The 24,676-nt window shown below is 44.7% G+C and overlaps 1 protein-coding gene across 1 annotated transcript in view; it reads right to left on the reverse strand.

Annotated features, from left to right (window-relative positions):
* Positions 1–24,676, reverse strand: part of LOC123999858 (CBP80/20-dependent translation initiation factor-like) — a 139,988-nt gene that overhangs the window by 27,516 nt on the left and 87,796 nt on the right. Inside the window, exon 9 of the mRNA XM_046305866.1 lies at positions 13,625–13,701. Within this exon, the coding sequence (XP_046161822.1) occupies positions 13,625–13,701 (77 nt within the window). The remainder of the gene's footprint in view (positions 1–13,624; positions 13,702–24,676) is intronic.

The following is a 24,676-nucleotide window of genomic DNA, read 5'->3' on the forward strand; positions in this document are numbered from 1 at the left end:
ACGCTTGTGTTTCTAGCTCCAACAATGTAGTAATAATACCTAGAAATACACACATAATACAAAAAGTACAAAGAAATTAAGAAATAGGATAGGATGGTGTGTATAGACAGTAGTTATATAGGATGGTGTGTATAGACAGTATAGACAGTAGTTATATAGGATGGTGTGTATAGACAGTAGTTATAGAGGATGGTGTGTATAGACAGTAGTTATATAGGATGATGTGTATAGACAGTATGGACAGTAGTTATATAGGATGGTGTGTATAGACAGTAGTTATATAGGATGGTGTGTATAGTCAGTAGTTATATAGGATGGTGTGTATAGTCAGTAGTTATATAGGATGGTGTGTATAGACAGTATGGACAGTAGTTATATAGGATGGTGTGTATAGACAGTAGTTATATAGGATGGTGTGTATAGACAGTAGTTATATAGGATGATGTGTATAGACAGTAGTTATATAGGATGGTGTGTATAGACAGTAGTTATATAGGATGGTGTGTATAGACAGTATAGACAGTAGTTATATAGGATGGTGTGTATAGACAGTATAAACAGTAGTTATATAGGATGGTGTGTATAGACAGTAGTTATATAGGATGGTGTGTATAGACAGTAGTTATATAGGATGGTGTGTATAGACAGTATAGACAGTAGTTATATAGGATGGTGTGTATAGACAGTAGTTATATAGGATGGTGTGTATAGACAGTAGTTATATAGGATGGTGTGTATAGACAGTATAGACAGTAGTTATATAGGATGGTGTGTATAGACAGTAGTTATACAGGATGGTTTGTATAGACAGTATAGACATTAGTTATATAGGATGGTGTGTATAGACAGTATAGACAGTAGTTATATAGGATGGTGTGTATAGACAGTAGTTATATAGGATGGTGTGTATAGTCAGTAGTTATATAGGATGGTGTGTATAGTCAGTAGTTATATAGGATGGTGTGTATAGACAGTAGTTATATACGATGGTGTGTATAGACAGTAGTTATATAGGATGGTGTGTAAAGACAGTATGGACAGTAGTTATATAGGATGGTGTGTATAGTCAGTAGTTATATAGGATGGTGTGTATAGTCAGTAGTTATACAGGATGGTGTGTATAGACAGTAGTTATATAGGATGGTGTGTATAGACAGTAGTTATATAGGATGGTGTGTATAGACAGTAGTTATATAGGATGGTGTGTATAGACAGTATGGACAGTAGTTATATAGGATGGGGTGTATAGACAGTAGTTGTATAGGAAGGTGTGTATAGACAGTAGTTATATAGGATGGTGTATAGACAGTATAGACAGTAGTTATACAGGATGGTGTGTATAGACAGTATAGACAGTAGTTATATAGGATGGTGTGTATAGACAGTAGTTATATAGGATGGTGTGTATAGACAGTATAGACAGTAGTTATATAGGATGGTGTGTATAGACAGTATAGACAGTAGTTATATAGGATGGTGTGTATAGACAGTATAGACAGTAGTTATATAGCATGGTGTGTATAGACAGTAGTTATATAGGATGGTGTGTATAGACAGTAGTTATACAGGATGGTGTGTATAGCCAGTATAGACAGTAGTTATATAGCATGGTGTGTATAGACAGTAGTTATATAGCATGGTGTGTATAGACAGTAGTTATATAGGATGGTGTGTATAGACAGTAGTTATATAGGATGGTGTGTATAGACAGTAGTTATATAGGATGGTGTGTATAGACAGTAGTTATATAGGATGGTGTGTATAGACAGTATGGACAGTAGTTATACAGGATGGTGTGTATAGACAGTAATTATATAGGATGGTGTGTATAGTCAGTAGTTATATAGGATGGTGTGTATAGACAGTAAATATATAGGATGGTGTGTATAGACAATAGTTATATAGGATGGTGTGTATAGACATGAATGGAAATAGGATGTACGTGATCTCAATTTTGAGTCTCATGGCATAGGGTCTGAATACTTATTTCAGTTTTTTATTTTTAATACATTTTCAAAAGTGGATAGGAAAAACATTTGTGTAATCAATTTTAGAATTGTGGAAAAGGGGAAGGGGGCAGAATGCTTGGCAAAAGCACTGTATATAATATCTGAAACATTGCAGTTTGGGGTTATATAATATCTGAAACGTTGCAGTTTGGGGTTATATAATATCTGAAACATTGCAGTTTGGGGTTATATAATATCTGAAACGTTGCAGTTAGGGGTTATATAATATCTGAAACATTGCAGTTAGGGGTTATATAATATCTGAAACATTGCAGTTAGGGGTTATATAATATCTGAAACATTGCAGTTAGGGGTTATATAATATCTGAAACATTGCAGACAGGGGTTATATAATTTCTCTGAAACGTTGCAATGGGACAACAGAAACAAATTTCCTGACAGGAAGATGAACATTCCTGTAAATCAGATCTAATCTCTACCCAGTTGACATGTCGGCAAAATTCAAAACACGTGTGTGTGTTTCCCCTACATGCACTTACCAGCGGCGCACCGAAACATGCCACCGCTAACACTGCCACCGCTAACACTGCCACCGCTAACACTGCCACCGCTAACACTGCCACCGCTAACACTGCCACCGCTAACACTGCCACCGCTGCTGAAAAAAATCCTAGGGGAAACACTGTGTCTCCCTTCAGAAAGCAGCCCGAGCAGCTTCCCCCTCCCTTCCTCTGCAATCCACCGCAACTTCCTTCCACTGAACATAAGCCAGCAAAACAAGCCTTTCAGCAGAGCCATGGTTATGATGGGGTGTACACGTTCCGTCTTACTGTCAAGCAACAAATCAGGAACAAATTGCATCTGTAAATCATTCTAGATGCATGTCCGTGTGTTTACTGTGTGTTTACTATGCACTGTGCGTGTACTGTGTGTTTACCGTTTACTGTGTGTTTAGTGTTTACTGTGTGTTTAGTGTTTACTGTGTCTTTACTGTGTGTGCTTAGTGTTTACTGTGTGTTTAGGGTTTACTGTGTCTTTACTGTGTGTTTAGTGTTTACTGTGTACTGTGTGTTTCAAATCAAGTCAAACTTTATTTCTCAGCGCCGAATACAACTAGTGTAGACGTTACCGTGAAATACTGAACACAACTGGTGTAGACCTTACCGTAAAATACTGAATACAACTAGTGTAGACCTTACCGTGAAATACTGAACACAACTGGTGTAGACCTTACCGTGAAATACCGAATACAACTAGTGTAGACCTTACCGTGAAATACCGAATACAACTAGTGTAGACCTTACTGTGAAATACTGAATACAACTAGTGTAGACCTTACCGTGAAATACTGAATACAACTAGTGTAGACCTTACCGTGAAATACTGAATACAACTAGTGTAGACCTTACCGTGAAATACCGAATACAACTAGTGTAGACCTTACCGTGAAATACTGAATACAACTAGTGTAGACCTTACCGTGAAATACCGAATATAACTAGTGTAGACCTTACCGTGAAATACCGAATACAACTAGTGTAGACCTTACCGTGAAATGCTTCCTTACAAGCCCTTAACCAACAGGGCAGTTCAAGAAGAGTTAAGAAATATTGACCAAATAAACTAAAGTTAAAAAATAAAAATAAGTAACACAATAACAATACTGTGTGGGGCTATACACAGGGTGTACAGGTTAGTAATGAGGTTATACACAGGGTGTACCGGTTAGTAATGAGGTTATACACAGGGTGTACAGGTTAGTAATGAGGTTATACACAGGGTGTACCGGTTAGTAATGAGGTTATACACAGGGTGTACCGGTTAGTAATGAGGTTATACACAGGGTGTACCGGGTGAGGTTATACACAGGTGTACCGGTTAGTAATGAGGATATACAGGTTAGTAATGAGGTTATACACAGGGTGTACCGGTTAGTAATGAGGTTATACACAGGGTGTACAGGTTAGTAATGAGGATATACACAGGGTGTACAGGTTAGTAATGAGGATATACACAGGGTGTACAGGTTAGTAATGAGGATATACACAGGGTGTACAGGTTAGTAATGAGGATATACACAGGGTGTACAGGTTAGTAATGAGGATATACACAGGGTGTACCGGTTAGTAATGAGGTTATATACAGGGGATACAGGTTAGTAATGAGGATATACACAGGGGATACAGGTTAGTAATGAGGTTATACACAGGGTGTACCGGTTAGTAATGAGGATATACACAGGGTGTACCGGTTAGTAATGAGGATATACACAGGGTGTACCGGTTAGTAATGAGGATATATACAGGGGATACAGGTTAGTAATGAGGATATACACAGGGGGTACAGGTTAGTAATGAGGATATACACAGGGTGTACAGGTTAGTAATGAGGATATACACAGGGTGTACCGGTTAGTAATGAGGTTATACACAGGGTGTACCGGTTAGTAATGAGGTTATATACAGGGGATACAGGTTAGTAATGAGGTTATACACAGGGTGTACCGGTTAGTAATGAGGTTATACACAGGGTGTACCGGTTAGTAATGAGGTTATATACAGGGGATACAGGTTAGTAATGAGGTTATACACAGGGGGTACAGGTTAGTAATGAGGATATACACAGGGTGTACCAGTTAGTAATGAGGTTATATACAGGGGATACAGGTTAGTAATGAGGTTATACACAGGGGGTACAGGTTAGTAATGAGGATATACACAGGGGGTACAGGTTAGTAATGAGGTTATACACAGGGTGTACCGGTTAGTAATGAGGTTATATACAGGGGATACAGGTTAGTAATGAGGTTATACACAGGGTGTACCGGTTAGTAATGAGGTTATACACAGGGTGTACCGGTTAGTAATGAGGTTATATACAGGGTGTACCGGTTAGTAATGAGGTTATACACAGGGTGTACCGGTTAGTAATGAGGTTATACACAGGGGGTACAGGTTAGTAATGAGGTTATATACAGGGGGTACAGGTTAGTAATGAGGCTACATACAGGCTAGTAATGAGGCTACATGAAGGTTAGTAATGAGGCTATATACAGGGGGTACCGGTTAGTAATGAGGTTATATACAGGGGGTACCGGTTAGTAATGAGGATATACACAGGGGGTACAAGTTAGTAATGAGGTTATATACAGGGGGTACAGGTTAGTAATGAGGTTATATACAGGTTAGTAATTAGGTTATATACAGGGGTACCGGTTAGTAATGAGGCTATATACAGGTTAGTAATGAGGTTATATACAGGTTAGTAATGAGGTTATACACAGGGGGTACAGGTTAGTAATGAGGTTATATACAGGGGGTACAGGTTAGTAATGAGGTTATATACAGGTTAGTAATGAGGTTATACACAGAGGATACCGTTTAGTAATGAGGCTATATACAGGGGGTACCGGTTAGTAATGAGGTTATATACAGGGGATACAGGTTAGTAATGAGGTTATACACAGGGGGTACAGGTTAGTAATGAGGTTATATACAGGGTGTACCGGTTAGTAATGAGGTTATATACAGGGTGTACCGGTTAGTAATGAGGTTATACACAGGGGGTACAGGTTAGTAATGAGGTTATATACAGGGGGTACAGGTTAGTAATGAGGCTACATACAGGCTAGTAATGAGGCTACATGAAGGTTAGTAATGAGGCTATATACAGGTTAGTAATGAAGTTATATACAGGGGGTACCGGTTAGTAATGAGGTCATATACAGGGGGTACCGGTTAGTAAAGAGGATATACACAGGGGGTACCGGTTAGTAATGAGGTTATATACAGGGGGTACCGGTTAGTAATGAGGATATACACAGGGGGTACAAGTTAGTAATGAGGTTATATACAGGGGGTACAGGTTAGTAATGAGGTTATATACAGGTTAGTAATGAGGTTATATACAGGGGTACCGGTTAGTAATGAGGCTATATACAGGTTAGTAATGAGGTTATATACAGGTTAGTAATGAGGTTATACACCGGGGGTACAGGTTAGTAATGAGGCTATATACAGGTTAGTAATGAGGTTATACACAGAGGATACCGTTTAGTAATGAGGCTATATACAGGGGGTACCGGTTAGTAATGAGGTTATATACAGGGGGTACAGGTTAGTAATGAGGTTATATACAGGGGATACAGGTTAGTAATGAGGTTATATACAGGGGGTACCTGTTAGTAATGAGGTTATATACAGGGGGTACAGGTTAGTAATGAGGTTATACACAGGGGGTACAGGTTAGTAATGAGGTTATATACAGGCTCGTAATGAGGCTACATGCAGGTTAGTAATGTTGTTATATACAGGTTAGTAATGAGGCTACATACATGGGGTACTGAGTCAGTGTGCGGGGGTACAGTTTAGTAATGAGGCTACATACAGGGGGTACTGAGTCAGTGTGTGGGGTACAGGTTAGTAATGAGGCTACATACAGGGGGTACTGAGTCAGTGTGCGGGGGTACAGGTTAGTAATGAGGCTACATGCAGGTTTCTAATGAGGCTACATACAGGGGGTACTGGTTAGTAATGAGGCTACATACAGGGGTACTGAGTCAGTATGCGGGGTACAGGTTAGTAATGAGGCTACATACAGGGGTACTGAGTCAGTGTGCGGGGGTACAGGTTAGTAATGAGGCTACATACAGGGGGTACTGAGTCAGTGTGCGGGGGTACAGGTTAGGAATGAGGCTACATACAGGGGGTACTGAGTCAGTGTGCGGGGGGACAGGTTGGTTGAGGTACATGTAGGGGGGGGTCAATGTAATAGTCTGGTGGTCATTTGATTAATTTACTGTGTATGTGTGTACTGTGTACTTTATGTGTACTGTGTGTGTAACAGGGCCTTCTAAGTCGCTCTGGATAAGAGCGTCTGCTAAATGACTTAAATGTAAATGTAAATGTGTGTACGAGAGGAGCATTTACATTTAAGTCATTTAGCAGACGCTCTTATCCAGAGCGACTTACAACAAACCCTATCAAATTAAATAAAAGCACTCCTTTCTCTTTCTTCTGAAAATAAATTTACATTCCCGCCCCCTTGGAGTTGAAACATGAAATATATACGGAACTAAACACTACATTTATTGTGTTGGTTCCGTGTTTCATCAGCTGAAATAAAAGACCCCAGACATTTTTCATAAGCACAAAAAGCTTATATCTCTCAAATTTGGTGAACAAATGTGTTTATATCCCTGTCAGTGAGCATTTCTCCTTTGCCAAAAGAATCTATACACCTGACAGGTGTGGCATATCAAGAAGCTGATTAAACAGTGTGATCATTACACAGGTGCACCTTGTGCTGGAGACAATAAAAAGCCTCTCTAAAATGTGCAGTTTTGTCATACAACACAATGCCACAGATGTCTTAAGTTTTGAGGGAGTGTGCAATTGGCATACTGACTGCAGAAATGTCCACCAGAGCTATAGGAAGAGAATTTCATGTTAATTTCTCTATTATAAGCCGCCTCCAATGTCATTTTAGAGAATTTGGCAGTACGGCCAACCGGCCTCACAACTGCAGACCACATGTAACCACACCAGCCCCAGGACCTCCACATCCGGCTTCTTCCCCTGCGGGATCGTCTGGGACCAGCCACCCAGACAACTGAAGAAACTCGAGATTTGCACAGAGACTGTCTCAGTAAAACTAATCTGCATGCTCGTCATCCTCACCAGGGTCGTGACCGGACTACAGTTTGGCTTTGTAATCAACTTCAGTGGGCAAATGCTCACCTTCGATGACCACTGGCACACTGGAGAAGTCTTCTCTACCTGGATGAATCACAGGTTCAACTGTACCTGGCAGATGGCAGACAGCGTGTATGGCATCGTGTGTGTTAGCGGTTTGAGTTCCCCATGGTGGCGGTGGGGTTATGGTATAGGCAAGTATAAGCTAAGGACAATGATGGCAATTTGAATGCATAGAGATACCGTGACTTGATCCAGAGTCCAGTTGTCGTGCCATTCATCCACCACCACCACCTCATGTTTCAGCATGATAATGCAAGGCCCCATGTCGCAAGGATCTGTATTCCTGGAAGCTATACATGTCCAAGTTCAGTCACCAGACATTGAGCATGTGTGGGATGCTCTGGATCAACGCGTACGACAGCGTGTTCCAGTTCAAGCGAAAATCCAGGAACTTCGCACAGCCATTGAAGAGTAGTGGGACAACATTCCACAGCCATTGAAGAGTAGTGGGACAACATCCCACAGCCATTGAAGAGGAGTGGGACAGCATTCCACAGCCATTGAAGAGTAGTGGGACAACATTCCACAGCCATTGAAGAGGAGTGGGACAACATTCCACAGCCATTGAAGAGGAGTGGGACAACATTCCACAGCCATTGAAGAGGAGTGGGACAACATTCCACAGCCATTGAAGAGGAGTGGGACAACATTCCACAGCCATTGAAGAGTAGTGGGACAACATTCCACAGCCATTGAAGAGGAGTGGGACAGCATTCCACAGCCATTGAAGAGTAGTGGGACAACATTCCACAGTCATTGAAGAGGAGTGGGACAACATTCCACAGCCATTGAAGAGGAGTGGGACAACATTCCACAGCCATTGAAGAGGAGTGGGACAGCATTCCACAGGCATTGAAGAGGAGTGGGACAACATTCCACAGCCATTGAAGAGGAGTGGGACAACATTCCACAGCCATTGAAGAGGAGTGGGACAACATTCCACAGGCCACAGTCAACAGCCTCAACAGCCTGTCCTGGAGGTCACACAGACACTGGCTGGTGTATGCCCCGCCCCTATTGTTATTCTTTCACTAACAGATGATGCACATCTGTATTCCCAGTCATAAAATCCATAGATTAAGTCCTGGAATTTATTTTTAATTGACTGATTCCCTTATGTGAACTGTAACTCAGTAAAAAATATTGCGTTTATATTTTTGTCCAGTGTACATTAGCAATCCTGTCTCTGTAACCAAATGTGATAGGAGAGATGAATATTCATTATCACAAGCGGAGGTACGCCATCATACCGAAAACATTCTGTTGGACTCTCTCTCTCTACCCTGCTGTCACGACCTCTGAATGCTCGGCTGTGAAAAGCCAACTGACATTTACTCCTGAAATACTGACCTGTTGCACCTCCTACAACCACTGTGGTTATTATTTGATTCTGCTGGTCATCTATGAACATTTGAACATCTTGAAGAACTATCTGGCCTTAATGACCATGTTCTCTTGTAATATCCACCCGGCACAGCCAGAAGAGGACTGGCCTCCCATCAGAGCCTGGTTCCTCTCTAGGTTTCTTCCTAGGGAAGCCTTTTCATCTACATCTGCATTGCTTGCTGTTTGGGGTTTTAGGCTGGTTTCTGTACAGCACAGGCAGGAATCAGCAGGCAGGCATCAGCAGGCAGGCATCAGTGGAGAAGAGGGACTGTATCCCAAATCACACTATTCCCTATATAGTACACTACAAATAGGCAATCGGGTGCCATTTGGGACTCTGAATATGCTGCTGTGTGTGTGTGTGTGTGTGTGTGTGTGTGTGTGTGTGTGTGTGTTTATATGCGGTGTGTTCTGCAGCAAAGTGTTCCTGCCAGGGGAAAGATTTGTCCTTTAGCCAGAAAACTCTGACAAACAAGACCGCAGTGTCCTCCCTGCAGCAGCACACACACACACACACACACACACACACACACACACACACACACACACACACACACACACACACACACACACACACACACACACACACACACACACACACACACACACACACACACACACACACACACACACACACACACACACACACACACACACACACACACACACACGCAGCAGTTCACACACACCTCACAGAGACACAGCAGTGTATGTTGAGTACACATTCATCACAAAGAGAGAGAGGAGAGAGAGAGGGGATAGAGGTGGGGGAGAGAGAGAAAGAGGGGAGAGGGAGAGAGGAGGTGAAATAGAGACGGGAGAGGAGGGCGAGAGAGAGAGAGAGAGAGAGAGAGAGAGAGAGAGAGAGAGAGAGAGAGGGGGAGAGAGAAAAGAGAGAAGAGAGAAAAGAGGAGAAGAGAAGAGGGATGAAAGACCCTGGTCCTTGGTCCTTCTGTAGCTCAGTTGGTAGAGCATGGCGCTTGTAACGCCAGGGTAGTGGGTTCGATCCCGGGACCACCCATACGTAGAATGTATGCACACATGACTGTAAGTCGCTTTGGATAAAAGCGTCTGCTAAATGGCATATATATATATATGAAAGACGAGAGAAGAGAATAGAAGAGGGAGAGGAGAGATTAAAGAAGAGACGAAACGAGAGAAGAGAAGACTGGAGAGAAGAGAGAGGAGAGAAGAAAGAAGAGAAGAGAGAGAGGAGCAAGGAGGGGAGGGGAGAGGAGAGAATAGCGAGAGAAAAGAGGAGAGAAAGAGGTGATGAGGGGGAGTGAGAAGGTCATAGAGAGTGAAGGAAGGAGAAGGGCCACAGATGACAGAAAGAATAGAGGAAAGGATCGAGAGAATTGAGGTAGAGAAGGAGAGAGAGTGCCACCAAAGTAAGTCAGCCAGCGATATGTGAACTGTAGAGAGATGACAGAGAGAGAGGAGGACATCTGGACAGGTGTACTAGTAGCGCCACACCAGAAACCGTTCAGCAGACACTTCCCGACACCTTTCTATACCGGCCCCCGTCTCTCTCTACCTCTTCCCCTACTACTACTCTCTCTCTCTCTCTCTCTACCTCTTCCCCTACTACTCTCTCTCTCTCTACCTCTTCCCCTACTACTCTCTCTCTCTACTACTACTCTCTCGCTCTACCTCTTCCCCTACTACTACTCTCTCTCTCTACCTCTTCCCCTACTACCTACCTCTTCCCCTACTACTACTCTCTCTCTCTACCTCTTCCCCTACTACTACTCTCTCTCTACCTCTTCCCCTACTACAACTCTCTCTCTCTACCTCTTCCCTACCTCTTCCCCTACTACTTACTCTCTCTCTCTCTACCTCTTCCCCCCTACTACTACTCTCCACCTCTTCCCCTACTACTACTCTCTCTCTCTTCCCTCTCTCTCTCTCTCTACTACCACTACTCCCTCTCTTCCTCTTCCTCTACTACTCTCTACTCTACTCTCTCTACTCTTCCCTACTACTACTCTCTCTTCTCTACTACTCTACCTCTTCCCCTACTACTCTCTCTACCTCTTCCTCTACTACTACTCTCTCTACCTCTTCCCTCTACTACTCTCTCTCTCTACCTCTTCCTCTACTACTACTCTCTCTCTACCTCTTCCTCTACTACCTCTCTCTACCTCTTCCCTCTACTACAACTCTCTCTACCTCTTCCTTCTACTCTACTACTACTCTACCTCTTCCCCTACTACTACTACTCTCTCCTCTACTCTTCCCTACTACTACTCTCTCTACCTCTTCCCTACTACTACTCTCTCTACCTCTTCCTCTATCTCTTCCCCTACTACTCTCTCTCTCTACCTCTTCCTCTACTACTCTCTCTCTCTACCTCTTCCCCTCTACTCTCTTCTTCTTCCCCTACTACTACTCTTCCTCTACTCTCTCTCTACCTCTTCCCCTACTACTACTCTTCCTCTACTACTACTCTCTCTCTACCTCTTCCTCTTCCTCTACTACTCTCTCTACCTCTTCCTCTACTCTCTCTCTCTACCTCTTCCTCTACTACTCTCTCTCTCTCTACCTCTTCCTCTACTACTACTCTCTCTACCTCTTCCTCTACTACTACTCTCTCTACCTCTTCCCCTACTACAACTACTCTTCCTCTACCTCTTCCTCTACTACTACTCTTCCTCTACCTCTTCCTCTTCCTACTACTACTCTCTCTACCTCTTCCTCTACTACTACTCTCTCTACCTCTTCCTCTACTACTACTCTCTCTACCTCTTCCTCTACTACTCTCTCTCTACCTCTTCCTCTACTACTACTCTCTCTTCCTCTTCCCTACTAGTCTAAGTAGTTTTTACATTGGATGTCAATCCACCACATCCCTGAAGTCTCTGCATCTGTGGTGAACGGTGACAGAGTCAGAGCGGTGTTCGTCAGACCATGAGGCATCCGGTAAAATCGGTAATTCTCACAAAAATGGTCTGTAGCGTCCGAACGGCTCGGCCAACAAATGATTATGACCCGTGTTTTGTTAAAAGGTGGTGGAAAACTCTGTCTCAGGCACCGCTCCAGAATCTCCCATAACAATTGAGTTGAGATCTGTGCACTAACACACACACACACACACACACACACACACACACACACACACACACACACACACACACACACACACACACACACACACACACACACACACACACACACACACACACACACACACACACACACACACACTTTAAACCCCCTGTGCTCCATTGAGACCCCTCTTTCAAAGGCATTAACACCTCTTCTTCTAGTCACGGAAGACAAGGTAATGGGCGACTGGGTGTTGTTATTCATGACCCTAAACATGATCACCTCATGTAAGTTGGGCTGCAGGAGTGACGCGCCTCACGTTTGACTAATTGTGGTTCTTTGTATAAAAAACTATATATATATATAAAAAAAATAAAAATATTTTAAAAACACACGTGGCATTAAGTTATTTTGGGAAACTGGTACTGTCAAGTTTCATTATTAAAAATAACCTAACAGATGAAATGATGAAAGATACCTACTTTATAAACTACCTAGTTCACAGGTTGACCGCAAGTATTTGTCAAAATAGTACTAATATTCACTTTTATTCTAAATGGAATTGGAAAATAATACCGAGGGTATTTGGAGAAGGCACATACGGTATGCCGTACAGCCCAGAGCCATAGAACTGCAGTAGTATCATCAGTCAATCTTTAAAAAGTCAATCGTATCCATCATGTTCAGCAACAACTACCTCATACGACCATGCAGTAGTACAAGACAAACCACGGGCAACATTACAATCTAACCACAGCTATTTAACCCACAACAACAACAACACACAATCACTGTTTGAAATCAATTACCTAACGCAGCTTAAAAAAGGGAAGAAAGGATAGAAAAAGAAGAGAAGAAAGAGTCAGTAAAATCTCTCTCTCTGTGGCTCAACTTTCCTCTTTTCACAGTCAGACACCCAAATATTTTCTTTCTCTGTTGTTTCTTAGCAACAGGGGAGAACTTTCCAGTGACGTCATGCAGAGACATTTTAAGCAGATTAAACTGCGATTAAACTCATTTAATTGAGTGAAGGAACGTTGAACGCTGCAGTGAGAGAGAGAGAACTCAGAGGCTCATGTCAACAGTCACGTGTGATTGGAGATGACAGCATTTCAATCCAAAATTGCACCCTATTCCCTATATAGTGCAATACTAAAAACCTTTGAGACACAGACATCTAGACTCACACACGCAGACCAGAAGACTTTTCTGTCTGTGTGTAAGAGAGTCTGGAACCAGGATAATTCCTGTTTTTACATTGCTTTGGCTGGAGAGAAGAGTTAAGGGTTCTGGGCTGACAGGGTTTCATCAGCGCTGCAACAACGCTCCTGGAGGAGTGTGTGTGTGTGTGTGTGTGTGTGTGTGTGTGTGTGTGTGTGTGTGTGTGTGTGTGTGTGTGTGTGTGTGTGTGTGTGTGTGTGTGTGTGTGTGTGTGTGTGTGTGTGTGTGTGTGTGTGTGCTTACCGTCGGTCGTTCCTCCTGCGTCGGAAGAGCGTTTTGGTGTGTGCGATCTCTGCTTCATTAGGCAGGGGCAGGAAACCCTGCAGACAGAGAGAGAACTAGGAAACACGTATCTAAAGCAAGTCACAGTACACCAACAGAGTGTGCAGTCTACAGCCACAACTTCATCCATTAAACAGTGCTACAGTATGGTTGTTGTGAGGCAGGACTGATCCGTCTGTCTGGTGTTGCCTTGGTTACAGATGCTGAACTACAAGTGTAAGGAGGAGGAAGGCCGAGGAAGGGTGTGTGTGTGTGTGTGTGTGTGTAAAAGTGTTGATAAGGTGTGTGCATAGTGTGTGTGTACGTCTGAGTAATATGTGGATAAAATTGTAATATATAATATATTTGAATATGTATGTGGTGGGTTGGTTGCCTGGCAACCCATCTACATTGCTCCGGCCAACTGACGTTTCTTCTCCACAATGAATCTGGATTTGCTTTTTGTCCCAGAAACCAATGGGTTGGGCCAGAGCAGGCCTATATGAAATTCAACTCTGATTGGTTAGATTTGATAGAGATGATCCAATCGCTGATAAAACTTTTTTATTTTTTACAATGTCCTCATTTTAAAGTCACACAAAATACTTATACTGTAGGATGGCCGTTTCAGACTAAATGTATGTAGCGATCGATGGAGCACCGGAATTCAATTCAAGGCGAGTCGTCAGGCAAGGTGAGTCGTCAGGCAAGGTGAGTCGTCAGGCAAGGTGAGTCGTCAGGCAAGGTGAGTCGGCAGGCAAGGTGAGTCGGCATTGCGGGTGTGAATGAGTGTAGAATGTGAGTTTAAACACCTGCAGTGTGACGGAGAAGTCCATCATTGGCTGCGGGCAGCATTTGGCACACTGACACACACACACACACACACATTCGTGCTCCGTTATCAGCTACGTTAACAATGTGGGTCGACAGTTAACTTCTCGTAGTACAGACATTGCACACTCTGTTCTTACTCCATGTCAGTAGGTTTGGGATTGTGTCAATGTGTTATATTGGTATATATTGTATCATGAGGAACGTGTTGTAATGTATATAATTCAGTATGTTTAGCTGAGTGGAAAATGTAGGCTTTGACGAAGGGAATTGCTTAATGAATTAGTGCTGGGTATGTTCTGAGGGTCTTCCCCTACAAAAGGAGCCTCTCTCTCAGGTCAAGGGGGAACCATATTGTATGGAGCTGGTGATGAGGCAGCGTTGTTTATTAGCTGGCCCCATAATGGTTACTTTGGATGGCAATACTGTTGTTTTTCTTCTGGATTCACTCTGTAAATAAACACCCTGGGATTCACTCTGTAAATAATCACCCTGGGATTCACTCTGTAAATAATCACCCTGGGATTGACTCTGTAAATAAACACCCTGGGATTCACTCTGTAAATAAACACCCTGGGATTCACTCTGTAAATAATCACCCTGGGATTGACTCTGAAAATAAACACCCTGGGATTCACTCTGTAAATAAACACCCTGGGATTCACTCTGTAAATAATCACCCTGGGATTCACTCTGTAAATAATCACCCTGGGATTCACTCTGTAAATAATCACCCTGGGATTCACTCTGTAAATAAACACCCTGGGATTCACTCTGTAAATAAACACCCTGGGATTCACTCTGTAAATAAACACCCTGGGATTCACTCTGTAAATAAACACCATGGGATTCACTCTGTAAATAAACACCCTGGGATTCACTCTGTAAATAAATCTGTACACCTGGGATTCAATCTGTAAATAATCACCCTGGGATTCAATCTGTAAATAATCACCCTGGGATTCACTCTGTAAATAATCACCCTGGGATTCACTCTGTAAATAATCACCCTGGGATTCACTCTGTAAATAAACACCCTGGGATTCACTCTGTAAATAATCATCCCGGGATTCACTCTGTAAATAATCACCCTGGGATTCACTCTGTAAATAAACAATCATCCCCTGGGATTCACTCTGTAAATAATCACCCTGGGATTCACTCTGGGATTCACTCTGTAAATAAACACCCTGGGATTCACTCTGTAAATAATCACCCTGGGATTCACTCTGTAAATAAACACCCTGGGATTCACTCTGTAAATAAACACCCTGGGATTCACTCTGTAAATAAACACCCTGGGATTCACTCTGTAAATAAACACCCTGGGATTCACTCTGTAAATAAACACCCTGGGATTCACTCTGTAAATAAACACCCTGGGATTCACTCTGTAAATAATCACCCTGGGATTCACTCTGTAAATAATCACCCTGGGATTCACTCTGTAAATAAACACCCTGGGATTCACTCTGGAAATAATCACCCTGGGATGCACAGAAGTCACTCTGTTTGAAATAATCACCCTGGGATTCACTCTTTTCAATAATCACCCTGGGATTCACTCTAAATAAACACCCTGGCTTCTCTGTAAACAAACACTCTGGGGTACTGTGTAAATGACACAGGATTCACTCTGTAAATAAACACCCTGGGATTCACTCTTGAAATAATCACAGTGGTACTGTTCACTCTGAAATAATCACCCTCTCTGATTCACTCTGTGAAATAAACACCCTGGGATTCACTCACCCTGCAGGGATTCACTCTGGTAATCACACTCTGGAAATAAACACCCTGGTGATTCACAGAAATCCCTGCAGTGGTACTTGTGTAAACACACAGGGATTCACTCTGGAAATAATCACCCTTGCACAGAAGTATTTTTATTTGATAGAGGTTAGGTTTTTTAGTTTAGCCTTCTGGTCTACTCTACGTGACTGTCTGGCTATCTCTGCAGTGTGACCTACAGGCTCTCTCTGCAGTGGTACTGTGTGTGACCACAGACTCTCTCTGCAGTGGTACTGTGTGTGACCACAGACTCTCTCTGTTACTGTGCAGTGGTACTGTGTGTGACAACAGAATCTCTCTGCAGTGGTACTGTGTGTGACCACAGACTCTCTCTGCAGTGGTACTGTGTGTGACCACAGACTCTCTCTGCAGTGTGACCACAGGCTCTCTCTGCAGTGGTACTGTGTGTGACCACAGACTCTCTCTGCAGTGCAGTGGTACTGTGTGTGACCACAGGCTCTCTCTGCAGTGTGACCACAGGCTCTCTCTGCAGTGTGACCACAGGCTCTCTCTGCAGTGTGACCACAGGCTCTCTCTGCAGTGTGACCACAGGCTCTCTGCAGTGTTACTGTGTGTGACCACAGGCTGACCACAGGCTCTCTCTGCAGTGTTACTGTGTGTGACTACAGGCTCTCTCTCTGCAGTGTACTGCAGTGTACTGTGTGTGACTGTGTGTGACCACAGGCTCTCTGCTGCAGTGTGACTACAGGCTCTCTCTGCAGTGTGACCACAGGCTCTCTCTGCAGTGTTACTGTGTGTGACCACAGACTCTCTCTGCAGTGGTACTGTGTGTGACCACAGACTCTCTCTGCAGTGGTACTGTGTGTGACCACAGACTCTCTCTGCAGTGGTACTGTGTGTGACCACAGACTCTCTCTGCAGTGGTACTGTGTGTGACAACAGAATCTCTCTGCAGTGGTACTGTGTGTGACCACAGACTCTCTCTGCAGTGGTACTGTGTGTGACCACAGACTCTCTCTGCAGTGTGACCACAGGCTCTCTCTGCAGTGGTACTGTGTGTGACCACAGACTCAGTGGTACTCTCTCTGCAGTGGTACTGTGTGTGACCACAGGCTCTCTCTGCAGTGTGACCACCATGCTGGTCATTTATGGCTCTCTCTGCAGTGTGACCACAGGCTCTCTCTGCAGTGTGACCACAGGCTCTCTCTGCAGTGTTACTGTGTGTGACCACAGGAACTCTGAACATCTTGGTCATGTTCTGTGACTCTCTCTGCAGTGTGACTCAGGCTCTCTCTGCAGTGTGACCACAGGCTCTCTCTGCAGTGTTACTGTGTTTTAGTGACCACAGACTCAGCTGATGTACTGCAGTGGTACTGTGTGTGACCACAGACTCTCTCTGCAGTGGTACTGTGTGTGACCACAGACTCTCTCTGCAGTGGTACTGTGTGTGACCACAGACTCTCTCTGCAGTGGTACTGTGTGTGACCACAGACTCTCTCTGCAGTGGTACTGTGTGTGACCACAGACTCTCTCTGCAGTGGTACTGTGTGTGACCACAGACTCTCTCTGCAGTGGTACTGTGTGTGACCACAGACTCTCTCTGCAGTGGTACTGTGTGTGACCACAGACTCTCTCTGCAGTGGTACTGTGTGTGACCACAGACTCTCTCTGCAGTGGTACTGTGTGTGACCACAGACTCTCTCTGCAGTGTTACTGTGTGTGACCACAGACTCTCTGCAGTGTGACAGTGTACTGTGACCACAGGCTCTCTCTGCAGTGTGACCACAGACTCTCTCAGTGCAGTGCAGTGGTACTGTGTGTGACCACAGACTCTCTCTGCAGTGGTACTGTGTGTGACCACAGACTCTCTGCAGTGGTACTGTGTGTGACCACAGACTCTCTCTGCAGTGGTACTGTGTGTGACCACAGACTCTCTCTGCAGTGGTACTGTGTGTGACCACAGACTCTCTCTGCAGTGGTACTGTGTGTGACCATGTCCCAGGACTACCTGACATGAGGACTCCTTGCTGTCCCCAGTCCACCAAGGCCATGCTCCTGCTCCAGTTTCAACTGTTCTGCCTTACTATTATTCAACCATGCTGGTCATTTATGAACATTTGAACATCTTGGTCATGTTCTGTTATAATCTCTACAGGCACAGCCAGAAGAGGACTGGCCACCCACATATGCTCTCTCTAATTCTGATCATCTTTTGGCTTTCTCTCTGCTGCCTGTTACTGGAGGACCTGAGCCCTAGGACCGTGCCCCAGGACTGTACCTGACATGATGGCTCCTTGCTGTCCCCAGTCCACCTGACTGTCTGGCTGCTGCTGCTCCAGTTTCAACTGTTCTGCCTTATTATTTTGCATTTGACCATGCTGGTCATTTATGAACATTTGAACATCTTGGTCATGTTCTGTTATAATCTCTCTGCAGTGTTACTTTGTGTAACACAGCCAGAAGAGGACTGGCCACCCCAGTGGTACTGTGTGTAACCACAGCCCTCTGGTTCCTCTCTAGGTTTCTTCCTAGGTTTTGGCCTTTCTGCAGGGTTTTGTGACCTAGTGGTACCACCGTGCAGTGTTTACACCTGCATTGTTTGCTGTTTGGGGTTTTAGGCTGGGTTTCTGGTACAGCACAGGCTTTGAGTGTTACCACAGGCTGATGTACGACCAGGGCTATATAAATAAATTTGATTTGATTTGAGTCTGTGTGACCACAGACTCTCTCTGCAGTGTTACTGTGTGTGACCACAGACTCTCTCTGCAGTGGTACTGTGTGTGACCACAGACTCTCTCTGCAGTGTTACTGTGTGTGACCACAGGCTCTGCAGTGGTACTGTGACTCTCTCTGCAGTGTGACCACAGGCTCTCTCTGCAGTGTGACCACAGGCTCTCTCTGCAGTGTGACCACAGGCTCTCTCTGCAGTGTGACCACAGGCTCTCTCTGCAGTGTGACCACAGGCTCTCTCTGCAGTGGTACTGTGTGTGACCACAGGCTCTCTGCAGTGTGACAGTGTGACCACAGGCTCTCTCTGCAGTGTGACCACAGGCTCTCAGTGTGACTGCAGTGTGACCACGGGCTCTCTCTGCAGTGTGACCACGGGCTCGGGGGATCCAATCTTGCAACCTTATACAGTCCAACGCAATAACGACCTGCATCGCTCTCGTTGCACTCCACAAGTAAGCCAAGGTAAGTTGCTAGCTAGCATTAAACTTATCTTATGAAAAACAATCAATCATAATCACTAGTTAACTACACATGGTTGATGATTTTACTAGATATTATCTAGTGTGTCCTGCGTTGCATATAATCTTACTGAGCATACAGTATCTAAGTATTTGACTGAGCGGTGGTAGGCAGAAGCAGGCGCGTAAACATTCATTCAAACAGGACTTTTGTGCGTTTTGCCAGCAGCTCTTCGTTGTGCGTCAAGCATTGCGCTGTTTATGACATCAAGCCCATCAACTCCCAAGATGAGGCTGGTGTAACCGAAGTGAAATGGCTAGTTAGTTAGCGCGCGCTAATAGCGTTTCAACCGTCACTCCCTCTGAGCCTTTGAGTAGTTGTTCCCGTTGCTCTGCATGGGTAATGCTGCTTCGATGGTGGCTGTTGTGTTCCTGGTTCGAGCCCAGGGAGGAGCGAGGAGAGGGACGGAAGCTATACTGTTACACTGGCAATACTAAAGTGCCTATAAGAACATCCAATAGTCAACGGTTAATTAAATACAAATGGTACAGAGGGAAATAGTTCTATAATTCCTATAATAACTACAACCTAAAACTTCTTACCTGGGAATATTGAAGACTCATGTTAAAAGGAACCACCAGCTTTCATATGTTCTCATGTTCTGAGCAAGGAACTGAAACGTTAGCTTTCTTACATAGCACATATTGCACTTTTACTTTCTTCTCCAACACTTTGTTTTTGCATTATTTAAACCATATTGAACATGTTTCATTATTTATTTGAGGCTAAATTGATTTTATTGATGTATTATATCAAGTTAAAATAAGTGTTCATTCAGTATTGTTGTAATTGTCATTATTACAAATAAGTTACTTTTTATTTTATTTAAATTGGCCGATTAATCGGTATCCGCTTTTTTGGTCCTCCAATAATCGGTATCGGCGTTAAAATCATAAATCGGTCGACCTCTACTACAGACACTTTAATCCCCCACTCTGCTGGGGCAGGCAGACGCCCTCAGTCCCACACTTTAATCGCACTTCAGTCATCAGAAATCAGGCGTGCCGCAGCGCCAGAGGAGCCAGCCAGGGTCGAGCAGAACCACGTCAGATGTTTTCCATCACAGTGTTCTTTCAGATTCCCCCTGCATCACTTTGACTGACAGCTCCAGTCACCAATGAGAGAGAGAGAGAGCCATATAAACACACCCAATACTCGTAGGCTTTACAGTCACACAAGTGTGATGCTAATGCTTGTCACCAGTAACACAATTCAAAACAAAACAGGTAATATTGAGTTTCATCCCGTTGGCCCTCAGAACAGCCTCAACTCATTGGGACATGGATGCTTGAGTCGAAAGCGTTCCACAGGGATACTGTCCCCATGTTGACTCCAAGTTGGCTGGATGTCCTTTGGGTGGTGGAGCTTGCTTAAGACACGGGAAACTGTTTTGTGTGAAAAACCCAGCAGCATTGTATTTCTCGACCCAAACCGTTGCGCCTGGCACCTACTACCATACCCTGTGGAAAGGAACTGAAATATTTGGTCTTGCCCATTTACCCTCTGAATGGTACAGATACACAATCCATGTCTCAACCCGTCTCAACCCCTTCATCTACACAAATCCTATTACTGTTTGCTTTAGAGTGACAGGTGAGGGTTTGCACTTTTCAGATGATTATTTCCATTGCTCAATCAAGCACCACTAAAGGGTTTGAAATGACTTCAATTCATATTTGAATCCAGGTCTGTTCAGTTCAGATCCATTCAGAAAGAAGTGAAACTTTCCAGAGAGTCTGGGCTCGGAGATCTGGAAAGTTCCATTTCTTTATGAATGACCTGGATTTGAATTGTACAGACTTGGGTTCCTTCCCTCCCAGAGTCCCCTGGGCCAGCAGAGAGAGAGAGTTGGACAGAGCAAGACAGAAAGAGACAGAGCGCGAGAGAGAGAGTTGGACAGAGCAAGACAGAAAGAGACAGAGCGCGAGAGAGAGAGTTGGACAGAGCAAGACAGAAAGAGAGAGCGAGAGAGAGAGAGTTGGACAGAGCAAGACAGAAAGAGAGAGAGAGAGAGAGAGAGAGAGAGAGAGAGAGAGAGAGAGAGAGAGAGAGAGAGAGAGATGGACAGAGCGAGAGAGACAGAGAGTTGGACAGAGCAAGACAGAAAGAGACAGAGAGTTTGACAGAGCAAGACAGAAAGAGAGAGCGAGAGAGAGAGTTGGACAGAACGAGAGCGAGAGAGAGTTGGACAGAGCGAGACAGAAAGAGAGAGCGAGAGAGAGAGAGTTGGACAGAGCAAGACAGAAAGAGAGAGCGAGAGAGAGAGAGTTGGACAGAGCAAGACAGAAAGAGAGAGAGAGAGAGAGAGAGAGAGAGAGAGAGAGAGAGAGAGATGGACAGACAGCGAGAGAGACAGAGAGTTGGACAGAGCGAGAGAGACAGAGAGTTGGACAGAGCAAGACAGAAAGAGACAGAGCGAGAGAGAGAGTTGGACAGAGCAAGACAGAAAGAGAGCGAGAGAGAGAGAGTTGGACAGAGCAAGACAGAAAGAGACAGAGCAAGAGAGAGAGTTGGACAGAGCGAGAGAGAGAGTTGGACAGAGCAAGACAGAAAGAGAGCGAGAGAGAGAGTTGGACAGAGCAAGACAGAAAGAGACAGAGCAAGAGAGAGAGTTGGACAGAGCGAGAGAGATAGTTGGACAGAGCAAGACAGAAAGAGACAGAGCGCGAGAAAGACAGAAAGAGACAGAGCAAGAGAGAGAGTTGGACAGAGCAAGACAGAAAGAGACAGAGCGTGAGAGAGAGTTGGACAGAGCAAGACAGAAAGAGACAGAGCGTGAGAGAGAGAGACAGAGCAAGACAGAAAACAGAAAGAGAGACAGAGAGTTTGACAGAGCAAGACAGAAAGAGAGAGAGAGAGAGAGAGAGGACAGAGACGATGCGAGAGAGAGTTTGACAGAGCAAGACAGAAAGAGAGAGCGAGAGAGAGAGAGTTGGACAGAGCAAGACAGAACGAGAGCGAGAGAGAGTTGGACAGAGCAAGACAGAAAGAGAGAGCGAGAGAGAGAGAGTTGGACAGAGCAAGACAGAAAGAGAGAGAGAGAGAGAGAGTTGGACAGAGAAAGACAGAAAGAGAGAGAGAGAGAGAGAGAGAGAGGAGAGAGAAGACAGAAAGAGAGAGAGAGAGAGAGAGAGATGGACAGAGCGAGAGAGACAGAGAGTTGGACAGAGCGAGAGAGACAGAGAGTTGGACAGAGCAAGACAGAAAGAGACAGAGCGAGAGAGAGAGTTGGACAGAGCAAGACAGAAAGAGAGCGAGAGAGAGAGAGATGGACAGAGCAAGACAGAAAGAGACAGAGCAAGAGAGAGCGAGGACAGAGCGAGAGAGAGAGTTGGACAGAGCAAGACAGAAAGAGACAGAGCGAGAGAGAGAGTTGGACAGAGCAAGACAGAAAGAGACAGAGCAAGAGAGAGAGTTGGACAGAGCGAGAGAGAGAGTTGGACAGAGCAAGACAGAAAGAGACAGAGCGCGAGAGAGACAGAGAGTTGGACAGAGCAAGACAGGAAGAGAGAGTTGGACAGAGCAAGACAGAAAGACAGAGCGCGAGAGAGAGAGTTGGACAGAGTAAGACAGAAAGAGACAGAGCAAGAGAGAGAGTTGGACAGAGCAAGACAGAAAGAGACAGAGCGTGAGAGAGAGTTGGACAGAGCAAGACAGAAAAAGACAGAGAGAGAGTTGGACAGAGCGAGAGAGAGAGTTGGACAGAGAGAGACAGAGAGTTGGACAGAGCAAGAGAAGAAAGACAGAGCAAGACAGAAAGACAGAGCGAGAGAGAGTTGGACAGAGCAAGACAGAAAGAGACAGAGCAAGAGAGAGAGTTGGACAGAGCAAGACAGAAAGAGACAGAGCGAGAGAGAGAGTTGGACAGAACGAGACAGAGAAAAGAACGAAAGAGAGTTGGACAGAGCAAGACAGAAAGAGACAGAGCGAGAGAGAGAGTTGGACAGAGCGAGAGAGAGAGTTGGACAGAGCAAGACAGAAAGAGACAGAGCGAGAGAGAGAGAGAGTTGGACAGAGCAAGACAGAAAGAGAGAGAGTTGGACAGAGAGAGAGTTGGACAGAACGAGAGCGAGAGAGTTGGACAGAGCAAGACAGAAAGAGACAGAGCGTGAGAGAGAGAGTTGGACAGAGCAAGACAGAAAGAGACAGAGCGAGAGAGAGAGAGTTGGACAGAGCAAGACAGAAAGAGACAGAGCGAGAGAGAGAGAGTTGGACAGAGCAAGACAGAAAGAGACAGAGCGAGAGAGAGAGAGAGTTGGACAGAGCAAGACAGAAAGAGACAGAGCGAGAGAGAGAGTTGGACAGAGCGAGAGAGAGAGTTGGACAGAACGAGAGCGAGAGAGAGAGTTGGACAGAGCAAGACAGAAAGAGACAGAGCGTGAGAGAGAGAGTTGGACAGAGCAAGACAGAAAGAGAGAGCGAGAGAGAGAGAGTTGGACAGAGCAAGACAGAAAGAGACAGAGCGAGAGAGAGAGAGTTGGACAGAGCAAGACAGAAAGAGACAGAGCGCGAGAGAGAGAGTTGGACAGAGCAAGACAGAAAGAGACAGAGCGAGAGAGAGAGTTGGACAGAGCAAGACAGAAAGAGACAGAACGAGAGAGAGTTGGACAGAGCAAGACAGAAAGAGACAGAGCGAGAGAGAGTTGGACAGAGCAAGACAGAAAGAGACAGAGCGAGAGAGAGAGACAGAGCAGGAGAGAGCAAGGACAGAGCAAGACAGAAAGAGAGAGCGAGAGAGAGAGTTGGACAGAGCAAGACAGAAAGAGACAGAGCGAGAGAGAGAGAGTTGGACAGAGCAAGACAGAAAGAGACAGAGCGAGAGAGAGAGTTGGACAGAGCAAGACAGAAAGAGACAGAGCGAGAGAGAGTTGGACAGAGCAAGACAGAAAGAGACAGAGCGAGAGAGAGAGTTGGACAGAGCAAGACAGAAAGAGACAGAGCGAGAGAGAGAGTTGGACAGAGCAAGACAGAGAGAGTTGGACAGAGCAAGACAGAAAGAGAGAGCGAGAGAGAGAGTTGGACAGAGCAAGACAGAAAGAGACAGAGCGAGAGAGAGAGATATGGACAGAGCGAGTCAGAAAGAGAGAGCGAGAGAGAGAGCGAGAGAGAGAGAGAGAGAGAGAGAGAGAGAGAGAGAGAGAGAGAGAGAGAGAGAGAGAGAGTTGGACAGAGCAAGACAGAAAGAGAGAGAAAGAGAGTTGG

This window comes from Oncorhynchus gorbuscha, linkage group LG16 (genome assembly GCF_021184085.1).
Source record: "Oncorhynchus gorbuscha isolate QuinsamMale2020 ecotype Even-year linkage group LG16, OgorEven_v1.0, whole genome shotgun sequence".
Lineage (NCBI taxonomy): Eukaryota > Metazoa > Chordata > Actinopteri > Salmoniformes > Salmonidae > Oncorhynchus > Oncorhynchus gorbuscha.